Source organism: Sus scrofa, chromosome 7 (assembly GCF_054392235.1).
Source record: "Sus scrofa isolate SSC_HxYL_T2T_F1_AM1 chromosome 7, Sscrofa_HxYL_maternal_Yorkshire_Landrace_v2.0, whole genome shotgun sequence".
Classification (NCBI taxonomy): domain Eukaryota; kingdom Metazoa; phylum Chordata; class Mammalia; order Artiodactyla; family Suidae; genus Sus; species Sus scrofa.
The window spans coordinates 118,970,304-118,992,694 of NC_139389.1; the positions used below are offsets into that span (position 1 = coordinate 118,970,304).

Here is a 22,391-nt window from a genome sequence, read left to right on the forward strand (position 1 = left end):
CTCTTGCCAAGACCTGGACTGTTGCATTAGCCTCTTTCCTCCCATGCACCATCCTCCCCTTGTCCTGGCTGCCCCACGGATAGCAGCGGCTTATCCTTTGGGAATCCCATTCTTCAGTTCTTGCCCCCATATCTAAACCAACACGTGTGCAGCCTCCCCATATTTTCTCTCACACTTCTTTGTGTCTCTCATGACATTGCTCATAATTTTATCATTTCCCGTCTCAAGTTTGTAGTTTTTGTTTGACGTTTCATTTCTGTCGTGCTGTGGAAACATAATCACCTTCCGGACTGGGGGGACTTTGTCTTGTCATCTCCACCTCCCAAGGGCCTTGCACGGTGTCAGGCGCAGAGTAGCTGCTCAATACTTGTTGGACGGATCAATGCATGAGAAATACTAGCTTTAGGGAAAAGTCTGATATACTTAACTTGATTTAGAATGTCTGCCAAGATTCTTTGGATTTCTGGACAGGGTAGCATTCTAGTCCAAAGAAATTAGTTTATAATTATAAAATTAGAAGTGTCAGGGAACTGGTGGAAAAAGGGGTTTTTAAGGAAACAGAGATCTGTTGGGAAACCATGTCCCATTAAGTAAATGGCTGCCCCCCCACGTGTTCTTTTCCTTGTTCTATTACTTGAGTGTTTTGTCTAATAAGAGAAAACAGGCCTGCCATTTAGATGTAATGATTTATTATGTAAACCTTCTTCGACCCACTCTGATACTTCCAAGGACCAGGGGGCTCTGCCTTTCAATCAAGCGTGAAAATATAGCTAAGGAAGGAATTAGTAATCTGATCTGATTTCAAACATACGATGCTCCCCTCATCAATCTCAGTCTTTAAAATCGGCTCTATCATCCCAAACTTCACATTCCTCTCTAAAGCTTGAGTTTCTAGTTTTATTTTACAAGTGGAGATAGGAAATCTTTTCTGAACAACCATTAAAGTAGCCGAGACAAAGATTAAAAGCCATTCAAAATTTTCTTCTCATGTGACTTCTGTGTGTGTGTGTGTGTGTGTGTTTTACTGGGATCATCTTACAGCTGTGGTGCCTCCCTCTGGTGCCAGCTATGTGCACACGGGTCTGGTGACATAGACTGAATCAGACTGTAGCTTTACTTTCCTTACTGAAAAAGAAAGAAAGGAGGAGGGAGGGAAAGAGGAAGAGAGGGAGGGAGGAAGGAAAGAAGTTATCATATTCTCCTGATTTTTCTTTTTTTGATGGAAGCTCTTTCTTTTTGAAACAAAGAATTAAGTGTTTGAAATTGATTGGCAGTGTGTATCTAAGAGAATATAAACTTTTTTTTTCTTTCTTTCTTTCTTTCTTTTTTTTTTTTTTTTTTTTTTTTTGCCTTTTTTACTGTGGAAGTTCCCAGGCTAGGGGTCAAATCAGGAGCTGTCGCTGTCAGCCTATAGCACAGCCACAGCAACTCAGTATCCAAGCCACGTCTCATGGCAACGCCAGATTCCCAACCCACTGAGTGAGGCCAGGGATCGAACCCACACCCTCATGGATACTAGTCAGATTCGTTTCTACTGCGCCACAATGGGAACTTGAGAAAATAAACTTTTTGCATGTGGGGTAAAGTTGGAAACCCACAGTGTTCATAAATGAAACCCAGGCTCTGACTGTGTTTAAACCTATAAAAGGAATGGCTCATATGTTTAAATTCATCAGTATTTGGGGAAATTTCCAAATTCATTCAAGTGAGAAAAGCCACCAATATAGATTTCTTTAAAGGTACTTTTGAAAATCTGGTGTGTGTGTGTGTGTGTGTGTGTGTGTGTGTGTGTGTGTTTAAATTATTTTCCTTTGGCTTGTTCCTTCTGTGCAGTGTGTAACCACACTGGATACGGCACCGATGCCTCTCATCTGGGTCTTATTTTATGTCTTAGAAATCACTTGATTTAATCTTAACTCACATCTGGTCATGTTCTAGGGCAGGGGTTGGGGGAAGAACGTCCTTGGGAGGAGGAGAGGGTCAAGGATGAGAAATAATCATCTTTCTTCTGTTTCTTGTCCCTTCTCATCCCCTACAATCCAGAAATAGTCCCTTGAACATAGCCTGACACTTCTGCATGACAGGTGTTCTGAAGATGAGAAGGTACATTGTAAAAACTTATTTATTCGGTGAGGAAATTTTATACCATTTACATTCAGAGCCATCCCTATTGTACCGAAATAGGCCTAAGCAATGAAGTTTTCATTTTTTAAGACTCAAAACCAGATAACTCACCTGGAAATACACACTATGTAATTTCATTTCACGCGCCTAATCAATATCGCTGCCTGAAATCTGTATCCTCCTTGTGAAGGAGACACAAGATTTTCTGTTTCATTATGTATATTACCTATGGGGTACAGTATTTTGGTGGGAAAAAAGGCCATGTTTGTAGTTTTGGATTTTGTTTATTTTTTTTTCATAAGCATTTTTACAGCTCTCAACGATACTGGCCTATTTTGTGGGAATTCTAACTATGTGGAGTGGTAAAGTGATGTGCAATTAAATTAAAACCCAGTTGAACTGTCATGTTGAATGTATGTAAATATTTATAAGCTGTTAGTATCTATGAGTGCAAACACAGTTTTTGCTGCGGCAAACCCTAAAGACTTACCTGAATTCAGGTCATAACCACTTTAGAACTGAGGCGTTAGGCACCTAGTGCGATCAGGCATGCCTTTCATCAAACAGAGTTTGTAGTAATAGATCAGACTGACCTTCTTTCAATAGTATTCTTGCCGAAGAAGAGCAGAGAGTTGGAAGTTAGTTTGTAAAGCAAGAACAGTGCGGTAGTAATTACAATTATTTCCTCTGTGCGTGTTCTGTGTCTTTTACTAAGGTCATCTCATTTCGTTGTGCTTGGGGACTGTTTACCCATCAATCTCTCCAGTTAGGTTAGTGTAGCAGAAAACCCTTAAAGCCTGTTCTGAAATATTATCCCGGTGATTCCTTGTGGGACCTCAGATGGAAGATGTTGAAGGGTTTTTACAGACTGCCTCTTCAAACAAAGTAATCATCCGAAGGTCGTTCTTTGATTTGTCCATTTATTCCACACACACTTCTTGAATGCCTGCCACGTGCTGTCCAGGCTCTGGGGAGACAACAGTGAGTGAAAGCAGAGCAGCCTCTGGCTGTGTGGAGTTCACAGGGTGGCAGAACACAGGTTAGAAGCAAAGCCCTGCAGCCCAGGCTTGAGTTCAAATCCATCCCTGTCACTTCTCTGCTGATCCGCCTTGGAGAAGCTCCTTAACTTGGATCCTCCGTTCCCTCTGTGGAGGTAATGATCATATAAAATGCATGGTTTTATTATGAGTCAGTGTATGTAAGGTTCTTCTGGAGTATCTAAAACTATAAATGCTAAGTTGGAATTGCTCTTGAAACACCGAAGTGATCAAGTCACATGGGGGCTTGAATGTACAGGGAAGGAGCTGAGAGGTTGGAGGTCCATTTGCATGTAGGATCACGTAAGCTTGAGGCTTGGATGCCATTTCTTACAAAGGGAAGTGGAGAAGGGTTTCTGCACCCAACCTTAGTGAACTCACATTGAATGACTGCATCGAAGAGGGAGAGCTTCCTCTTTCTCTTACCAAAGAGGAAATGGCAAGAGGAGTAGGCAGAAAACCAGCAGACTGATGTCATAGCAAGGAAGGAGAATGTTTCAAGAAAGGCATGCCCAAGTCTAAATGAGGTCGTGAGCTTAAATAGGAGGAAGACGGGCAAAAGGAAGCCCGATGGATTTTCCAGTCCAGGGCTGAGTGTTAAAAGTGAGAGAAGCATGTGGGGAGGGGAAGGGTCAGAAACTAGTGTGGCGTGTGGTAAAGTGGGATGGATGTGGGGTGAGAAAATAGGGATGTCGATGATGGACAATTCTTTCCAGTAATTTGGCTAAAGGGAGAGAAACATGGGAATAGTTGGAGGGAGGACTTGGGGGTCAAAGGGATTTTTTCTAGTGGAAAATATTGGGGACTGTTTAAAAGTGGATCCAGTTTGAGGCAGAGGGATCATGCACACTCGGAAGGGGGAGGTTGTTGTCTTCTCAGAGGCCTATAGAGCAAGGGCTCTGAGGAGGAGACGATGTGATTAACCTGTAAAGAAGAGAGAGTGCTTGCAGATGAAGGTAGACGTGAATATTTGGCAGCAGCAAGAGGTGGGAGGGAGTTCCCTTCATAGCTCAGTGGTTAACAAACCTGACCAGGATCCATGAAGATGTGGGTTCAATCCCTGGCCTCCCTCAGTGGGTTAAGGATCTGGCGTTATGGTGAGCTGTAGGATAGGTTGCTTGGATCTTGCGTTGCTGTGGCTGTGGTGTAGGCCTGTGGCTACAGCTCCAATTTGACCCTAGCCTGGGAACTTCCAAATGCCGCAGGTGCAGCCCTAAAAAAGCAAAAACAAACAAACAAAACAAGAAGGGAGATCCTGTCTGATGCCTTCTGTTTATCTTCAGACTAAAGTCAGGTTGTCTGCAGAGTAAAAGGAAAAGGCTTGGAGATCTAGGAGGAAGATTGATGTCACCTTTGAGGGGAAGGGAGAGGACACTTTCCAGAGGAGTGTAATAGGACTGCTAGATGGGGTGAGGTCTCACTTTAGGGGCTTGCGTACTTAAGGCGGACCTAGTCTATGCTGTTAGGTGACTTTCTCTTTGGGAATCTGAATCTCAGGTGGGGTGAGATTGGGAAGTATTTGCTTGATTGGATTGGGAAGTATTTGTTTGATTGATGCAGTGAAAGAATAGGGGGTAAGGGACCCTGAGGTGTTGGCAGAACTTTTGAAATGGTAGATTGTATACCCTAAACTGACAAGGGGAGAAATGTGATGTTGCGGGCAGAGCGCTGTTTTTCATCCATGAAAACTGAGTTGCAATTCTGTCTCTAGGATAAACTACCGTTTGAACTGGTATAAGTCACAGATTTCCCCAAGCGAGTTTCCTCATTTGTCAATTAGGGCTAATAAGGACTTATTTCTCATAGCTCTGTAGGCAGTCCACAAGACTAGCCGTGGCTAGCACTCAGTAGGTGGTTGACTATTTGGCTGAATCTCAACTCAGGGTGGAAATGTACAGAAGCCTGGTGGGGAATAATGTGAGTATAGTTATTGGTTTACTCCTTCTCTTGAATGATCAAGAACTGTTTAAACATTAAGCCAGACCTTTTGTTCTAGCCCTGCATAGCTTGCCTTCCTGAAAAGGAAGAGAGGGGAGGGGTGTGGAAACAGGATGAATTCTCATTCATCGACTCCAGGTCGATGCTGGCAGGTTGCACTTGGGCACATGGCTGGTTGGGGGACAGAATGGAAAGGGACATAAATATTCAGAATGAGCACTGCCTGTTTGAGTTATAGGGTGGAAAAGGGAAGGAGGAACCTTTCAGACTTTCAGGTGTCAGGTGCTCTTATGGGGTTGCCTGGCCACAGTCTCTTGCAGAGAAAAAGCAGATGTAGCCAGTTTTCCCCCAAATTACAGTTTGGGGGCTTACTGATCCCACTTTCTACACATTTTTTTTTCTACTCAGAGTTTAAGGAACTCATGACACCTTCAGCATCTCATTTAATTAGAATACACAAGGGTGCCAAATCCTGGACAGCTGGCATTTAGTTTTATCCCTCCAACAGCTTTTCTTCCAGTGGCCCCACATAAAGACCTCCCCAAGGTGGAGAACGTGGTGGCAGCAAACTTGGGGCTCTTTACGTGAAAGAGGCCAGGAGACTTTGTTGTCTGTCTTGCTACCAACTTATCAGTAGCTATCAAGTCCTTTAGACGCCTCCATTCCTTGGCAGCTTGCGGCTGCCCATCTGCTGGGCAGCCCTCCATGGCCTATTGCTGCTGAGCCCTGGAGTATGTGAGGAGAGCAGATAACGGGTTCTGTGATGTAATTACTCTTTACTTATGCACCAGTCCAGCTTGGAAGTGTTAACCCACCTTTTTGTTTTTCTTTTTACAGCCACACCTACAGTGTATGGAAGTTCCAAGGCTAGGGGTTGAACAGGGAGCTGCAGCTACAGCCTATGCCACAGCCATAGCAGTGCTAGATCCAAGATGCATCTGCGTCCTATACTGCATCTTGCAGCAGCACCAGATCCTTAATCCACTGAGAGAGGCCAGGGAGTGAATCCTCAAAGAGACAACATCAGGTCCTTAACCTGCTGAGCCACAATGGGAACTCCTCATTACCTACTTTAAACGCCAGGCTAATTTTGTAAATTTGAACAGTGAGGTGGAGCTTTAGTTTCTGCAGGGAAGTGGGTATTGGCCTTAATGCCATTATAACTAATACCATTCATAAAATTATACATGAAGCTTTCATTTTCATGCTGAAAATGCGTAATACCAGTGTCTGTCCATACCGTGTCAGTGGCTTTGGGCAAATTACTTTATCTCTATGGTCTTCATTTGAGGTTGATATAAATCTTGCCTGTGGGTTGTTGTGGGATTAGATGAAATGAAACATATTAACATGCTTTGGAATTACAAAGAGCCTTATGCAAATAGTTTTTTGATCTGGCATGAACCTTGACTCAATACCAAGGGCCATGTCCTAGTTATCTTTCTAGGAACCAGCTCCATGCCTGGTTGGGAATGGGCATTTTCCACTATTTCTCACCTATTTGCCCAGCTGTACTTCATGCTGGTCAGATCACTGTGAGTCTTAGTTTCGATTCTGGGCAACGCATATCAAGAAAAGCATTACCAACGAAGGCATCGGCATTGCTAAGATTCTGGAGCAAAAAAAGAAAAGAGACATTTACACAGGAAAGGAGAAGGTCTCAGAGACTCAGTGAATATCTCCACATATTTGCCAGGGTTGATGGATGGAAAGTTGTATGTGTGCATTTCCAGTGGAAAAACATAGGGAACGAAAGTGGAAGGAAAATAAAATTTGATGAGTTCAAAAGAACCACCTCCGTACTAAGTTAATCACAAAAGCTCCCTGGAATGGGGGACTTTTTAAAAGTATTATTTTAATGCTAATAATAGGAATGACCAACACATGATGAGTGTATGTTTTCCATGTGTTAGGTAACATTTTAAGTGATTTTTGTGTGATGTGTAGTCCTGCAACAACCATAGGAAATCAATGCTCTCATTTTCCCCATTTTGCACCTGAGTTAACTGGGGCATAGGGAGATGAGTAATGTGCCCAAGTCAACACAGCTAGTGAGTGGGGAAGCTGTCCAGGCCAACTGTCCCCAGACTCTGGCTCTTGCTCGTTACACCCTCTCTACTTTGTCTTAAAATCACAACTTATCACATGCCTACTTGGCGCTTTTAGTTACCTTATATTACACTACATCTAGTCAAGCACTACATCTAGTCTTCTCAGCAATTTTGCAAGCATGGCTTATTATCCCCTCTTGAGATGAAAAAAGTGAAGTTCTGAGAGGTTAAGCCAAGCTCCCTTTGTCAAGCTGTTAATGGGTGTGAGCTAAGCCCAGACCAAATTCTGACTCCGAACCCTTGGCTCTTTCCATGGCCCCTGATCTCTACCTTTCCTTTCCTGGTTTGATCAGAAGAGAGAAGGACCAGCTGTATCCATGTCCTGCAAGGATCTCCTGAGAGTGAGTGTCTGGATAGTCAAACCCTGAAGTGACTGATCATCAGACACACCCTGGGAAAATTGACAAAATGTACCTGCTTGACATTCTTTAAAGACCTCTCTAACCAGAATCTGCAGGGATGGGACCCAGAAACCTTAATTTTTCATCATCTTCCCTAGGGGTTTTTGATGACCCTTGGGGATGGGGAATTACTGGATAAGATGATGGGAAAATGTCTTCCAAAGGTCAGAGTCTAAGAAATCAGCTATTTTTTAATGCCTGAGCCAAGATGTGGTCACAATCTGGTTGAGCAAATGAATGAATGTATGAATGGTTGAACTACCTCCCTTTGAAGTTGTTTAAAAAGTGTATAGACATGGCCTGTAGGGGTTTGATCCTTTATGGAATACATACATACATACATATACATATATATTATTGGTGCTATCTCAATAAAATTCTTCTCTATTACTCTCTGTTCACCACTGGGCTTACTAAATACCCTGAAGACTCAGGCTTGCAGTCCTAGATTATGCAGATTTATATGAACCCAGGGAATGGTCAGTGGGAGCTCCCTCATGGATTGAGAGCAGCATAAGGCAATAATAAGGTGTCCTCAATGTTTATGACATTGACTTTATAACTTCAGTTGCTTCTTCTAAACTTACCCCTATTATTTAAAACATCTTCACTGGAAACCTCGTGAAGATGATGCTTCAAATGTGTTAGAGAATTTTGTGCTTGTCAGGAGAATAGCTTTTTCTTCTTCCTCTTCTTCTTTTTCTTCTTTTTCTTTTTTGGTCCAATTTTAATGTTTTCAATTCTAGACTGACTAGAGCCAGAAGATTCACCTGTTTAAATAATGTGTTCCTTTCTTTCCTTCCCTCCTTCTCTCCCGCTTCTCTTCTTTCTCTCTCTCTGATTTAGCAAAGAAAAATATTTGTCTTATGAGAAACTTCAAGGGCCTTGGTAGAGCTTCAGGGAAGGGGATGGTAAAATGGTTTCAAGTTAGGGGGTAGCTATTGCTATCTTTTCCCCCAAATTCCTCTGCTAATCCCCATGTCTTGGCCAGCTAACTATAGACCTCTCCTGATTGTTGTAGGAACAGTATTTATAACCTATCTTGAGGGATGTGGAAATGTGCACAAGATCTATAAATTGCTTTACTGTTTCCAGATTGTAACAAAGACATTTGTAGGGTAGTTGGGCCTATGAATTCTGCACCTCTGTGTCTCCAGAAGCTCTAAATCTGCTGTATTTAGGGAAACTTTTCTAGTGGACTCCCTCTTCAGGTTAGCTTTCTCACTTCTATCACTTCTCATGATATGCTGTCCTGGCATAATCCAGCCAAAGCCAAAACCATTAAGATTCGATTAAGTTTGTCCTAATGTCATATTATGCAATTAGCAATGCTTATTGACAATTTCTATTTTCTGTACTATGAAATTTTTTTTTAAATTTTTTTAGGGCTGCATCCGTGACATATGGAAGTTCCCAGGCTAGGGGTTGAATTGGAGCTATAGCCTACACCTATGCCACAGCAACGCCAGATTCTAGCTGAGTCTGCAACCTACACTGCAGCTCACAGCAATGCCAGATCCTTAACTCAACTGAGCTAGGTCGGGGATCAAACCTGTGTCCTCATGGATCCTATTCGGATTTGTTACCGCTGAGCCACAGTGGGAACTCCCTATATTATGATTTTGAAAGTCTGAGTTTATTAAGCTCTCCTGAAATACAGGCTACTGGAATTAATTTAAAAAAAAACAAAAACAAAAAACTTTTTAGGTAGCTCTAGGAGAGAAACACTTTGCAGAAAGCTTTTCCATGATTTATGTCCTTTGAGTCTCAGTTCCTGTGAAAAGAGTTAAATTAAAGTAGCCTGGCATAACTGCTCCTCTTACTGTCATCTTTAACAGACAGGCAGGGCCAGGCTCTTGCTGTCTCCAAAGAGCATTCGCTGCATGTTGATTTGCACTCAGGCTTTTGAAACTCTGTTTTCTCCTTTAAATGAAAATTTCTGCTTTTACCTAGCACCTTCCCTTAAGCCATTCTTCATGATCTCTCATTTCCTAAAGGGGAGGCATATTCGGTGCAGTATTCAAACAAATAGGAAAGAAAGAAGAAGAAAAACACAACTGTTGTTTTCCATATTTGAAATTCATCTTGAAATTACAGCAAAACCTTCTTATTCCCAACTTTTAAAGACATAAATGAAATAGCTAATGATTTTGATGGGTTGTTTGTTATCTTCCAGAGACCGGGTTACCTGAGTGGGAAACACAGAGTTGGGGGAAAGTGCTTTGCAGTCAATGTTTTGTCCCTTTTCTGAGCCAGGCTGGCGCTCACCTCCTGATCCACATGACAACTGTCCATGAGTAGAACTTCTAGAATCTCTTCCCAGGCTTGCACCTTCCCATCCTTCAAATCCTCACAGAGCTAATCCTTCCCCTGCTGTGTTTTTCCTGAAACACTATGGACTAGTTTAGCACTTTTACAGGGGTCCCTAAATCCCTGACACCCCGAGTTTGGAATTCTTTACACAGTACCGCAATTCCCCGCTTATTCATTTCTTCCCCTCATTGTACTTCTAAGACTCACAAAGGCAAAAGCCACCTCAGTTGTGCATGATGGTATCTTCATTCTAGTACCCAATAGATGTTGGCTGAATAAATGACTGAAAACATACCGCATTTTCATGCTTTTTTTTATGTCTGTGGCACAAAGCATTTTTAGGCTCTGTTGATTAAAAAGATGTCTTCAATTTCCTCTGTAAAATCAGGATAAAAATACTGACCTTCAAAGGAACTCATGAGATGACATAGGTCAGTGGTTCTCAACTGGGGACATTCTGCCTCCTCAGGGGACATGCACATGGCAGTGTCTGAAGACGTCTTTGGATGCTCACGGCAGCTCCACAGCAAAAGAATGATGTGGCTCAAAATTTGGATAGTGCTGATGGGGAGAAATCCTGGACTAAGCGTAAGAACAGAGAGCTCAGCAGGTCAAAGGTGACTTTATTTTACTCTACATTTTGGAGTTCACCTTTTTGGAGATCATTAACAATAAGTACACAGAGAATAGCGGCTTATATTTAGTACATTTTTGGCATGTGTCAGGCACTATATAAGCTTTTCACAAATGTTAGCCTATTTAATCCTCTCAACAGGGCTGTTGAGTTAGGAGCTATTGTCTCCTCATTTGTCACCTAAGGAGGCTAAGACTTAAGAGGTTAAGTAATTTTTCCATAGCCCCACAGCTCTGAAGTGCCGGAGTTGGGATGAAAACTCAGGGGTTCAGCTTTTGGCTATTATACTATACTACTCTCTGTGTAAGTACAGCCTCTATTTTAGGGCCTAAAAGGATTTCTCCCTTTTGTATTTAGTAGGAATTACAGCTGCAAACATGGAGGAGATTTTAGCCGACTTAAAATTTGAAAAATCATTATTGCCTAGATGGTTGCAGTTTTACACTTGCTCTAATTTGAACAAAGATACAGTCTATTGGCTGATGTAATAGGTAGGCTGTTGTCTATCCAAGGATTAGAACAAGTCTACGCTGTGCTGTTATTTTGCGGGGTTCCCAAGAAGCACAAAGAAACCCTGAGAGTTTGTTTTCATTCGAAATCGAACTTGTCATAGCTGATCAACACAACGTGCTCTAGCTGGGGTTTTTCTCCTATTGAGGAGGATAAACAGTGACAGTTCGCCCCATGTAATCCTATTAGGCGCTTTCTTCGGGATCACATCCTCTTCTTATGTAATTATACAAGAGCCACTCATAAGTAAAATACACCTGCCGGAGAGCAAGGCCTCAGGCAAAGACTTGGCTGATAGGGCTGCTGCTCTCCTTATAGAGGACACAGCGGAGGCAAGTGGAAGCTTTGTAATTTGATGCACAGTGAGTCTCCAGGTCCATCCTTGGGTACTTTGTTAGCACCCCGTCGTTATTGCCTTGAGGCTGTTCCCTGAAAAACTCTCTAAATATGTGCTGCCATCCTTAAGCATTGGCTAGTTGTTTCTGGGGCCTTAAAACTCAGCTTGTGGAGTTCCCATTGTGGCTCCATAGGTGAAGAACCCAACATACTGTCTGTGAGGATGCAGGTTCAATCCCTGGCCTCACTCAGTAGGTTAAAGATCTGGCCTTGATGTGGCTGCAGAGGAGGTCACAGATGTGGCTCAGATTAGGTGTTGCTGTGGCTGTGGCATAGGCCTGCAGCTGCACTCCAATTTGACCCCTAGCCAGGGAACTTCCAAATAGTGAAATAAAAAGGAAAAGAAAAAGAAAGGGAAAAAATAAAACAAACAAACAAAAAAACCTCGGCTTGTAAATGCAGTTAAGAAGCATCTATCCTTTTTACAAAGGAACTCAAAGACTCTGGGGCAGCTGTTTATCACCCTTGGGAAATTCTTTTCTTTATGTGCTGCTATCACACTTTGAAGATTCCTGTGGAAAACTCAGAAATGTGCTAGATTCTATTCTTTCAGTCTCACTTTCCTACATGCTTTGAAGAGTACATGCTAATGGCACTGTTATTGTGTGGGGTTCCCAAGGAGCACAAAGAAACTGAGCAAGGCCTGAGATCAAACCTTCGTCCTCATGGATCCTAGTCAGATTCCTTTCCACTGAGCCATGACAGGAACTCCAAAGTGGGCCCTTTTCATTACAAATAACTCTTTAAGCTCCTACTGGACATTCGTGCTTGTCATTCAGACATACATTTTCAAGGGTCTGTTGAGGCCAAGTGACGTAGTTAGCCATTGTGTTACTCTACCTATAAGATGTCACTTACCTAAGATGTGATTTGAGACCATTTCCTGGGGACAAAAGTGATTCCTATGGCTTATGCTTTTACTCTTCTCAAATGAGTCATTTCACATGCTCTTGCATTGATTTTACATTTAATAAATGAAAACATTTGAATGATTAACTTGGACGGAACTGTGTTTAGGGCTGTGCTTCTCTCAAATTTTAAAGTGCACCCCATAGGCTCTTGTTAATATGCAAATTTTGTGCTTCCAACAACTTCCCAGGTCAGGTTCATGCTATTGGACCAAAGATCACACTTGAGTCGCAGGCAGTTAGGGAATGTTGAAAATTTGAAACCTGAGCTAGGGATGGCATCGAGCTGGTGCAATTATCTCACTTTTCCTGCACTACCCTACATATCATTATAAATTATTCTTTCAGCGTATAGGGAGATTTTTGCTAGAGGGGATGGCTCCCGTTCAATGACAAAACATAAATTTGTAAATTTCAACAAATTAAGTAATGTTCGATTTTTAATAAAGTATTGCATCCATCTGTTTTGCCTAGAAAGAGACTCCCTACACTCCCTTCTCTTTTTTTAAGGTTTCCGAACAATAAAAAAAAAATGAATATTACCATTTCTGGTCATCTAAGGGATTTTTCAGATGGCTCACAATCTTTTAATTTGAAGAACAAATTTACAATATTCTGGACACTTAAATAGCAATTACAATCTTTTTTTCTTTTTAAATTACGTTTCTCAAGATAGCTTAGGGAACAATCTCAAATAGCTCCTCTGTGCTTTTAGATATGTTGTTTCCATCACTATGTATTGGTGAGAATTAAGAGTTGCCCAGCTTGCCGTGTCCTGTCATGTTAGCTTATTTTGTAGGGAAATCAAATGTGGCACCTTTCAATTAACTTCTTTACTTCTCTAATCTAAAAATAGATGAAGTAGTTTTGGAGCAAAAAGGTTTGATTACTATCTGCAGATTGCCTTGACTTCCCCAATGGTGTCTTCTCTCATTTTGAAATTTGCTGAAAGTCCTTTTCTTTTCTTTTTTTTTTTTTTGAAGTAGAAAAGCACATGCCGATGGGAGGAAGGTTGAGTTGTTGAAAAATAATTTATTCCCAGTCATGAGCTTGTGTTGTCACCTCTCAAAGGAATCACAGGGATGTTTCTCACCTATTTCTGGAGGTCTCAAAAGAGGGCATCAGTGGTGATGTGTCATGGACCAAAGTTTGGTCATTCTCATTGATGACTCCAGTTGGAGCTACTTGGGCGGCAGACAAAGATGAGGAGGCAGGGAGTGGGGAAGAAAAGAGAAGTCTTCTCTCTGCCTTCACCTGCACTTCTGTGCATGACCTTTCAACTGCTTCATCACGGTGTCAGATCAAAAGGGTGCATCTTTCTCTATAACTTTCCCAGTCCCCATTTTGCATTTGTTGATAACTGGAAAGAATGTCACCTTTTTTCCGCCTTACATTGGACTCATTGCTCAGGCACTCATGTCATCTTGAAATCTGTGACCGGCTGCTTTTGCAGGTCAGCATTGATTCAGTGGCTTCAGCCCTGTGCCCTGTGTGCCTCTCTGTTTGGAGATGCAAATCCATCTGAAAGAGAAGGTACTGACTGGCATGTGAAAGTCACAATATAATCACTGATAGTGAGAGATCACAATAAGATTTTCTTTTGATGATAAAGATCATGGAATCATTTTCATTTCTTGAATACCCTTTCCACTGAATGATTGTTATTTCACATATAACCTAATGCTAACTCCCTACCTCTGGGCATTTAGTCCCTGTCCCAGCATTCTTGAAAGGCTTACGGTCAGATCAGCATTTGATCCATTCGCCACCCTTAACTGACTTCTTTCTCTCTACTTTCCTACCACAGATTGCAGCTTAAGCTTAACCACAAAGTTCATAGGCTGATCCGCACTGACCTGACCGAGCACCGAAGAAGAGATTCGGCCTGTCCAGTTGTGCCCCCGTTGACCGCAGCTAACTTGGCTTCACTTGTTGCCTGGGTGGAAAACTCTTCTCTGTTGAAATTTTTTTTTGCACATGGAGGACACTAGCAAAGAGGGCCACACAGGCTGATAAAGACCAGAGACCACAGGAAGATTCGGTGACCGTGGGCCTTGGAGACTTTGCCTCTAGGTGGAGTTCTGGACTTTGACGGAACCCCGTTCGGTCATCTTGGTGGTTCTCTCTGGGGTTTTTTGGTTTTGTTTTTTCTTGCTTTGCCTTTTCCCCACCACCTTGCATTTCATTGGTGTACTTCAGAAAATGGGCCGACAGACCACCCGGGGGCCCAGCCAGGGGGCTTTCTTCCTGAAAGCTTGGCTTCTCCTTTCCCTGGGGCTCTCCTCACAAGTGTCGCAACTGCTGGCGTGCCCCAGCGTGTGCCGCTGCGACAGGAACTTTGTCTACTGTAACGAGCGAAGCTTGACCTCAGTGCCTCTTGGAATCCCGGAGGGCGTCACTGTACTCTACCTCCACAACAACCAAATTAATAATGCTGGGTTTCCTGCCGAGCTGCACAGTGTCCAGTCGGTGCACACCGTCTACCTGTACGGCAACCAGCTGGATGAATTCCCTATGAACCTCCCCAAGAACGTCCGAGTCCTCCACCTGCAGGAAAACAACATTCAGACCATTTCACGGGCGGCCCTGGCCCAGCTCTTGAAGCTGGAGGAGCTCCACCTGGATGACAACTCCATCTCCACCGTGGGGGTGGAAGACGGGGCCTTCCGGGAGGCCATTAGCCTCAAACTGTTATTTCTGTCCAAGAATCACCTGAGCAGCGTGCCTGTTGGGCTTCCGGTGGACTTACAGGAGCTGAGAGTGGATGAGAACCGCATTGCTGTCATATCGGACATGGCCTTTCAGAACCTCACGAGCCTGGAGCGGCTGATCGTGGACGGAAACCTCCTGACCAACAAGGGCATCGCCGAGGGCACCTTCAGCCATCTCACCAAGCTCAAGGAGTTTTCCATCGTGCGGAATTCGCTCTCCCACCCGCCTCCCGACCTCCCGGGGACGCATCTGATCAGGCTCTACCTGCAGGACAACCAGATCAACCACATCCCCTTGACGGCCTTCTCCAACCTCCGGAAGCTGGAACGGCTGGACATATCCAACAACCAGCTGCGCGTGTTGACTCAAGGGGTCTTTGACAACCTCTCCAACCTGAAGCAGCTCACGGCTCGGAATAACCCTTGGTTCTGTGACTGCAGCATCAAATGGGTCACGGAATGGCTCAAACACATCCCGGCATCTCTCAACGTGCGAGGCTTCATGTGCCAAGGTCCTGAGCAGGTCCGGGGGATGGCGGTCCGGGAGTTGAATCTGAATCTCTTGTCCTGTCCCACCACCACCCCCGGCCTGCCTCGCGTCACCCTGGCCCCAAGTCCAGCTTCTCCCCCCACTCAGCCTCCCACGCTCTCTGTCCCCACCCTGAGCAGAAGCTCTACGCCGGTGACTCCAACGGCGTCAAAAGTCCCCACGCATCCTGACTGGGATGGCAGAGATCGAGTGACGCCACCCCTTTCTGACCGGGTTCAGCTGTCTATCCATTTCGTGAATGACACTTCCATTCAAGTCAGCTGGCTCTCTGTCTTTACGGTGATGGCGTACAAACTCACGTGGGTGAAAATGGGCCACAGTTTGGTAGGGGGCATCGTTCAGGAACGCATCGTCAGTGGTGAGAAGCAGCATTTGAGCCTGGTGAACCTAGAGCCCAGATCCACGTATCGGATTTGTTTAGTGCCGCTGGATGCTTTTAACTACCGAGCCGTGGAAGACACCATTTGTTCGGAGGCCACCACCCATGCCTCCTACCTGAACAATGGCAGCAACACTGCTTCCAGCCACGAGCAGACGACTTCCCACAGCATGGGCTCCCCTTTTCTGCTGGCAGGCCTGATCGGGGGCGCCGTGATCTTTGTGCTTGTGGTCCTGCTCAGCGTCTTTTGCTGGCACATGCACAAGAAGGGGCGCTACACTTCCCAGAAGTGGAAATACAACCGAGGCCGGCGGAAAGATGACTATTGTGAGGCAGGCACCAAGAAGGACAACTCCATCCTGGAGATGACAGAAACCAGCTTTCAGATCGTCTCCTTAAATAACGATCAGCTCCTTAAAGGAGATTTCAGACTGCAGCCCATTTACACCCCAAATGGGGGCATTAATTACACAGACTGCCATATCCCCAACAACATGCGATACTGCAACAGCAGTGTGCCAGACCTGGAGCACTGCCATACGTGACAGCCAGAGGGCCAGCGTTCCAAAGGCGGACAGTAAGACTCTCGAGAACACACACGTGTGTGCACATAAAGACACGCGAATTACATTTGATAAATGTTACACAGATGCATTTGTGCATTTGAATACTCTGTAATTTATACGGTGTACTATATAATGGGATTTAAAAAAAAAGTGCTATCTTTTCTATTCCAAGTTAATTACAAACAGTTTTGTAACTCTTTGCTTTTTAAATCTTAAAAAAAAAAAATAGTTGCTGAAGTACTGTACAGGGTTGTACGATGAGAACCCAATGCCAAGGTGAAAGAACAAGTGATTCTTCCTCTTGATATGTATTCACAACTTTGCTGTTGAAGCTTCAGAATAAATTCCTTTCCTCGAGTTGGCGGTCAGATGAAAGGGCAGGTTAAGATAGACTCATCAGGGTGGGATAAGTAATATGTGTAAAAAAAAAAATAAATGCCCCCAGATCTCTTCATGCTATTTCTATTCTTCCTGGTCTGGAAGAAAAGTGAAAACTTCTAGAATATATTAGGAAAGGAAGCAGTCACCCTGATCTGACCCACGACAGGAAATGTAGGAAGCATCTCGAGGAAATCAGTTCCTGTGAGATAAGTTAACCCAGGCTGGCAGAATCAAGAACATGAGATGAGATCTGAAAAGACCTTAACACCCAGGGGTTGGCTTTCTAACTGGGAACTTGAAGAATCACGCTTCATGCTCCCCGACCCTATGTGAAACAGAGACCAGAGACTGATTTCAGTCATCTTTGGGGGCAGGTAGGATGTCCCAGCAAGAAAAGTCCCTTTAAAAGCATTACCCTTCAAATTATACATCAGGTTGAATCACATTCAACAGAGATATATTCTAGAATACTTTTTTTAGAAGAGGCTAATAAAATAATGGGAAGAATTATATTGAATGGAATTATTTTTGATAATGAGAATTATTTGAGTAGATTCACTGCAGCTATATCAACATGATATTTACACCAACAAGGGATCCATGTTTGGAATATACTAAACCTGTTATCGAGAAATTATTGATACCATTTAGACATAAGCAAGTGACCAGTGGTTCTGCTATATTCTATCAACTAACTTTTTTAGCATCATGTTGAAATAGCTTGAATTAATACCTTTATCCCCTTGGAAATTCTTGTCTTCCAATCACCTCACGTATATTTTCATAATTAGCTGTTTATGCTCCATTTGTTTTTTTTCCCCCTCTGCTCAAAATTCAAAAGAAAATGATGGACGCCAGTCTTGGTTGCACAAAATGTCCACACACACTTTAAGATGTATACTAATTTTCCCTGCTAACAATTCTGTAAGGACACATCAAAGCTGGCAAAATGATTATTTTTTTAAAAAAAGCAATACCAAGTTTCCACCTTGAACTGTCTTTGATCCCCTTCCATGTTTTAAATTTCATTTATTCCTTTTCAATTGTGGATGTTCCTCTTTTTTTGGGAATGGTGGAGGGATAATCAATCATATATTAACAGGATAACAGATGAAAATGAACAAGTCAGAGAGTGAAGGCCTGTTCCCCTAATCTCGGCAGGGCAAGGCATAGAGCAGAGGGCACAGAGAAAAGGGGCATCCAGGCTTAATTCTAGATATTTTCGAAGCAATGTCTGTCTTCAGAAAACATGTATCATTTACTCCTTTCTGTCTCTTAGATGTAGAAGGGCTATCGATCACATACATACATACATTTAAAAAATACACCCTTGGAAAATTCTTTTTAAAATCAAATTTAAGCACTTCATTCTGTGTTACATATTTCCTGAGTCACTGGTCATTATTTTAGGGACCTATGAAGTTAATGTCACAGTCCTTTTGCTTTGTTTTTCTCTGTCCCTCTTACTTTTAACAAAATAGAACTGTGATGTGTCTTCTTTGTAAAAGTTTAGGTATAAAATGCTATGCAAGTTTTACTTTATAGTAAGAGATTTATTTTCTTCAATAATATATCCCCTGCTCATATGTTTTAATCTCCCTTGTCCCTCAGAATAAACAGAACATATAACTGAAGTTATAATGTTATAGACACAAGAATCAAAACTGTGCAGTCAAGCTGAAATTAGCTACGAATTCATTTGAGTTAATTCTAAAGTGACTTTGGTTTCCATTTTAGTCTGTGAGCTGGGTTTGTTTGGGTTGTTGCTTTTTTAAAGCGAGGTCCACGCCGTGAAGAAATGAGACAATCTGTGAAGGTGATCAGCATAGCAGTAAGCAATCCAAATGCAGGACAATGACATGGGGCTTTATGTATTTAACTGGATAGTTCCTTTCCACTGTCCTTTTCTCCTTGGCTGTGTAGATAAAATTATGTGTTCAAATGATGGTACTTTGACTTTGATTTTTGAGGGTTCTTTCCTTTTATCCACAAAATAACCATTCTCATTTATTTGTGTTGTGTGTTTAACCTCCAGCAGGCTATTTGGCTGCTGAAAACAAACATCTTTGCTTTAAGCCAAGAAGACCAAGGTTGGAGAGGTTTCTATAATGTCTTATAGGATTCACAGAATTATCTGGGGCTTAAGTCCTATAATGGAGACCTAGTCAAGTGAAATGTTTAGGATGATCTGAAATAGTTCCTTTGCTAGAAGGCATTCCTGAGGAGATAGAACCTAGTTTAGGCTTAATTCTGATCTTGTGCACCACATGGCAAAGACTGCTAAAATTAAGATCAGTCTCCCATTTGTAATAGCATATCTGGGGCTCTTACCTACACCAGGATAGAAAGCACATCATGAAATTTGTAAATGTCTTGTGTGTCTTAGGAAAACTGCTGAACAACCATCAGTGGTGGATTATGCTTTGATCGGCATTTTTGTCATGAGAATGTATTTTGCTGATATATCGACTCAGCTGTCTATTTTGGACCTCTCTGGCTGTCATGATTATGTTTTTTGAGATTAGTTAAGAGTCAGAGTTGAAGGTGCAGGACAATACCATGAACAATACTTATTGGTTTATCATGAAATTGATGCTGCCTGACCAAATGAGGTGACTTCAGGTCATATGTGACCACTTTCAGAGCGAGGTAACTGTCACTGTGCAGAGGAAATTCCAAAAGGAAAAGGCACAGCTGCCATCACACAGATATTATTGAGCATTCTTAATACCCGGGGTTGTCATTAATAACTTACTTATTTGGAGAGATGTGTTTGAGCATGCAGAAGCCCTGCACTTCCCTCAAAACTGTAGAATGCATTAAGAGCCCATCACATGGGACAATCAAAGGTAGAAACAAAAAGGATGTTCCCCTGCATATTTTTCTTGTATATGAAGTAGAAAACATTCTACCTGGTGAGAAATAATACAGTTTCTAGTTATCTGGATGTTTGTTGAAAATACATTAGATATATTCCCTGAGATTTAAAAAAACAAAACAAAAAACAGTATAACATGACCAGTCTGGTTAAAAGGGTTGAATAAAACAGCTAGTATTATGGCTCCGTTTCCTACTGCTGCAGATGTGAATGGTCTTGGTCATTCCACAGGAGTCAGAACTTCCTTCCCCACTGAGGAGGAACAGCTTTTCGTGTTGTGAGCAGAGCCTCCACTCCAAACACAAGGCAGTGTGGTTGCTAGCCCCAGGGAGCAGGTGGCTTGATTAGCAAACCTCACCTGCAGAATCCATTGCAACTTTCAACAGTGAAGTGATCCATTTCCATTACTACTTTATTTATAGCATTTTTCTCTACTCTATAAAGGGAAGACATTGACTTTCACTGGAGAACGGGAGAATGATGGTGTTCCTTGTGACTTCTCCAACTTTATGGCAAAGTGAAGCAGAGAAGAGCACCCCCCCAAGGAAAGAGATCCATGCACAAGATACCCCCCAACTCCTTTCATTGTTAGTCTTGTCCAACTTTGCCTGATACTCTTTTTTTAAAATAAAAATATTCACGTAGGAATCAGTAGCTTACCTCCTTCTCCAATTTCTTCAGTGGGGTTGAAAGACACTTGCTGATAATGAAGAATGCTTATTACTGATGGTGGGGAGAAAGTTTTGTGCATGTGGGATACAGTCATTATAACAAAAAAAATCAGATTCTTTGGCTCTAGTTTTTGTGTTTTCTTTTTCTAGCCGCACACACACCAGAAGAGCACAAAGCAAGACCATCACAATAGGTATTTTTAAGCTAGCGTAAAACACACACTTGCATACACACACACACACACACACACACGCACGCACGCACGCACGCACCATACTGGGGCATTTGTAAAGACATGCGTAGAATGTAAGATTTAGAACTTACAAGGGGAAGGCGTTGCCACTTTGTGTCCTTCCTAGGACCAGTATGCATTCACCGAAAGTAAATCTTGATTTTTTTATTGTTTGAGCTATATGTTGACTTGCTTCTGGTTTATGTGTAGTGTGTTCTCACTGGCGGGGGACAGCAAGGGGCTGGAAGATTCTGCATCACACATCCTCTGAGACCCACCGTGATCACACACTTTGTTGACTACAAACTTCACTCTACACTATACAGTACTTTGTTGATATATTCAGTAAAGGCTTATTTTAAAAAGAAACCACATTGTGTTTATCTGAGTAAGTTCCTTGGGACACTGCCAATCCTTGTTTTGTTCATGTCAAAGCGAAATGAGGGCCGTTTCCTGATGGAGGACGATGGTAAGAATGAAGGAGGTAATGGGATTTTTCATTTTCTCTTACCTGGGAGATGACGTCTGTGTTTTAAAGCCATTGGACCCTTTTTGTGGGAAGGGTTTATATGAAATCTTCATGTTCTTTTCTATTTCCTGACTCAATTGTGTGTTCCTGAATATCTTTTGAATATGCACACATACATTGAGCATATTATTTTGTGTTTGTGAAACCTGTGTTGTTTAGAATATAGATAAATATCAATGTAGTTATCTCATCAGAATAATGTTTTTCCCTATTTCATAATATAAATTCTTGGCTTTAAATGTCAATTTTCCTTAAGAATTCTCATGGTACTTTCTATTTCAGAATTGTTTATAGCTCACCCACTCATACTTTCAATGAGCACTCATGATAATGTATTTATTCATATGCTCAAGTTCAACTTGAGATTAACCTCCTGATTTTCCAGAACCCCTTTCTCTAACTCCTCTTGGCCATTTCACTTACAATGTATTTGACAGAAACTGAATCAGGAAATAAAATCATGACACTTCAGTTACCAGTATTAATGATTTGCAGAATGTCTGTTGGAGAATTAACTATGAAAGACAGTGGTAACAGGGGATTCATAGTACCTTTGGGAGATCTTATGTAAAATAGTATCTATGTGTTCTTGGCTACTTTTGCCAAAAGTTACAAACTTTATGGAGACCAGACCCTTAGTCAAGGAATAAATTTCATTCAAAAAGTTTTATGAAACTCTTTCGACTCAGTTCCAAGCACTGGTCTGAATTCAAAGATTTCACAGAAGAAGAAGAAGAAGAAAAAAATACAGTCCCAGCTAAATCAAATGTATCTTCTACCCCACCATGTTCCTAAAGATTGTTGCTCCAATGTATTTACTCCTCATCTATTTTTGACAAAGTACTTTCTGAGGTTCTATTGGGATTCAGAGAAAAAATATGGCTCTGCTGCTAAGAAGCCCACAGATTGGGTAATAAATGTCTTTCTACTGCATTTCAGTGTCTCAGAACCCATATAATAACCTTACATTCCCTCGTTAAATTCCACAGAGTGTCTGAAATGACAAAAGAGATGTACATAAATGTTGGTAAATTTGATAATGCATCAAATTTATATATTAGAGAGAGATATTAGATGATCTTGATGTTTAATAGATGAAACAAAGTGAGAGTGCCTTGATA

The 22,391-nt window shown here is 42.2% G+C and overlaps 1 protein-coding gene across 3 annotated transcripts in view; it reads left to right on the plus strand.

The window, feature by feature from the left end:
* FLRT2 (fibronectin leucine rich transmembrane protein 2) overlaps positions 1–21,751 on the plus strand; it is a 101,554-nt gene extending 79,803 nt beyond the window's left edge. For all 3 annotated transcript variants that reach the window (XM_084967048.1, XM_084967049.1, XM_021099587.2), the window contains one exon: positions 14,180–21,751. In XM_084967048.1, the coding sequence (XP_084823174.1) occupies positions 14,575–16,557 (1,983 nt within the window). In that variant the 5' untranslated portion in view covers positions 14,180–14,574 and the 3' untranslated portion in view covers positions 16,558–21,751. The remainder of the gene's footprint in view (positions 1–14,179) is intronic.
* The last annotated feature ends 640 nt before the right edge of the window (positions 21,752–22,391 follow it).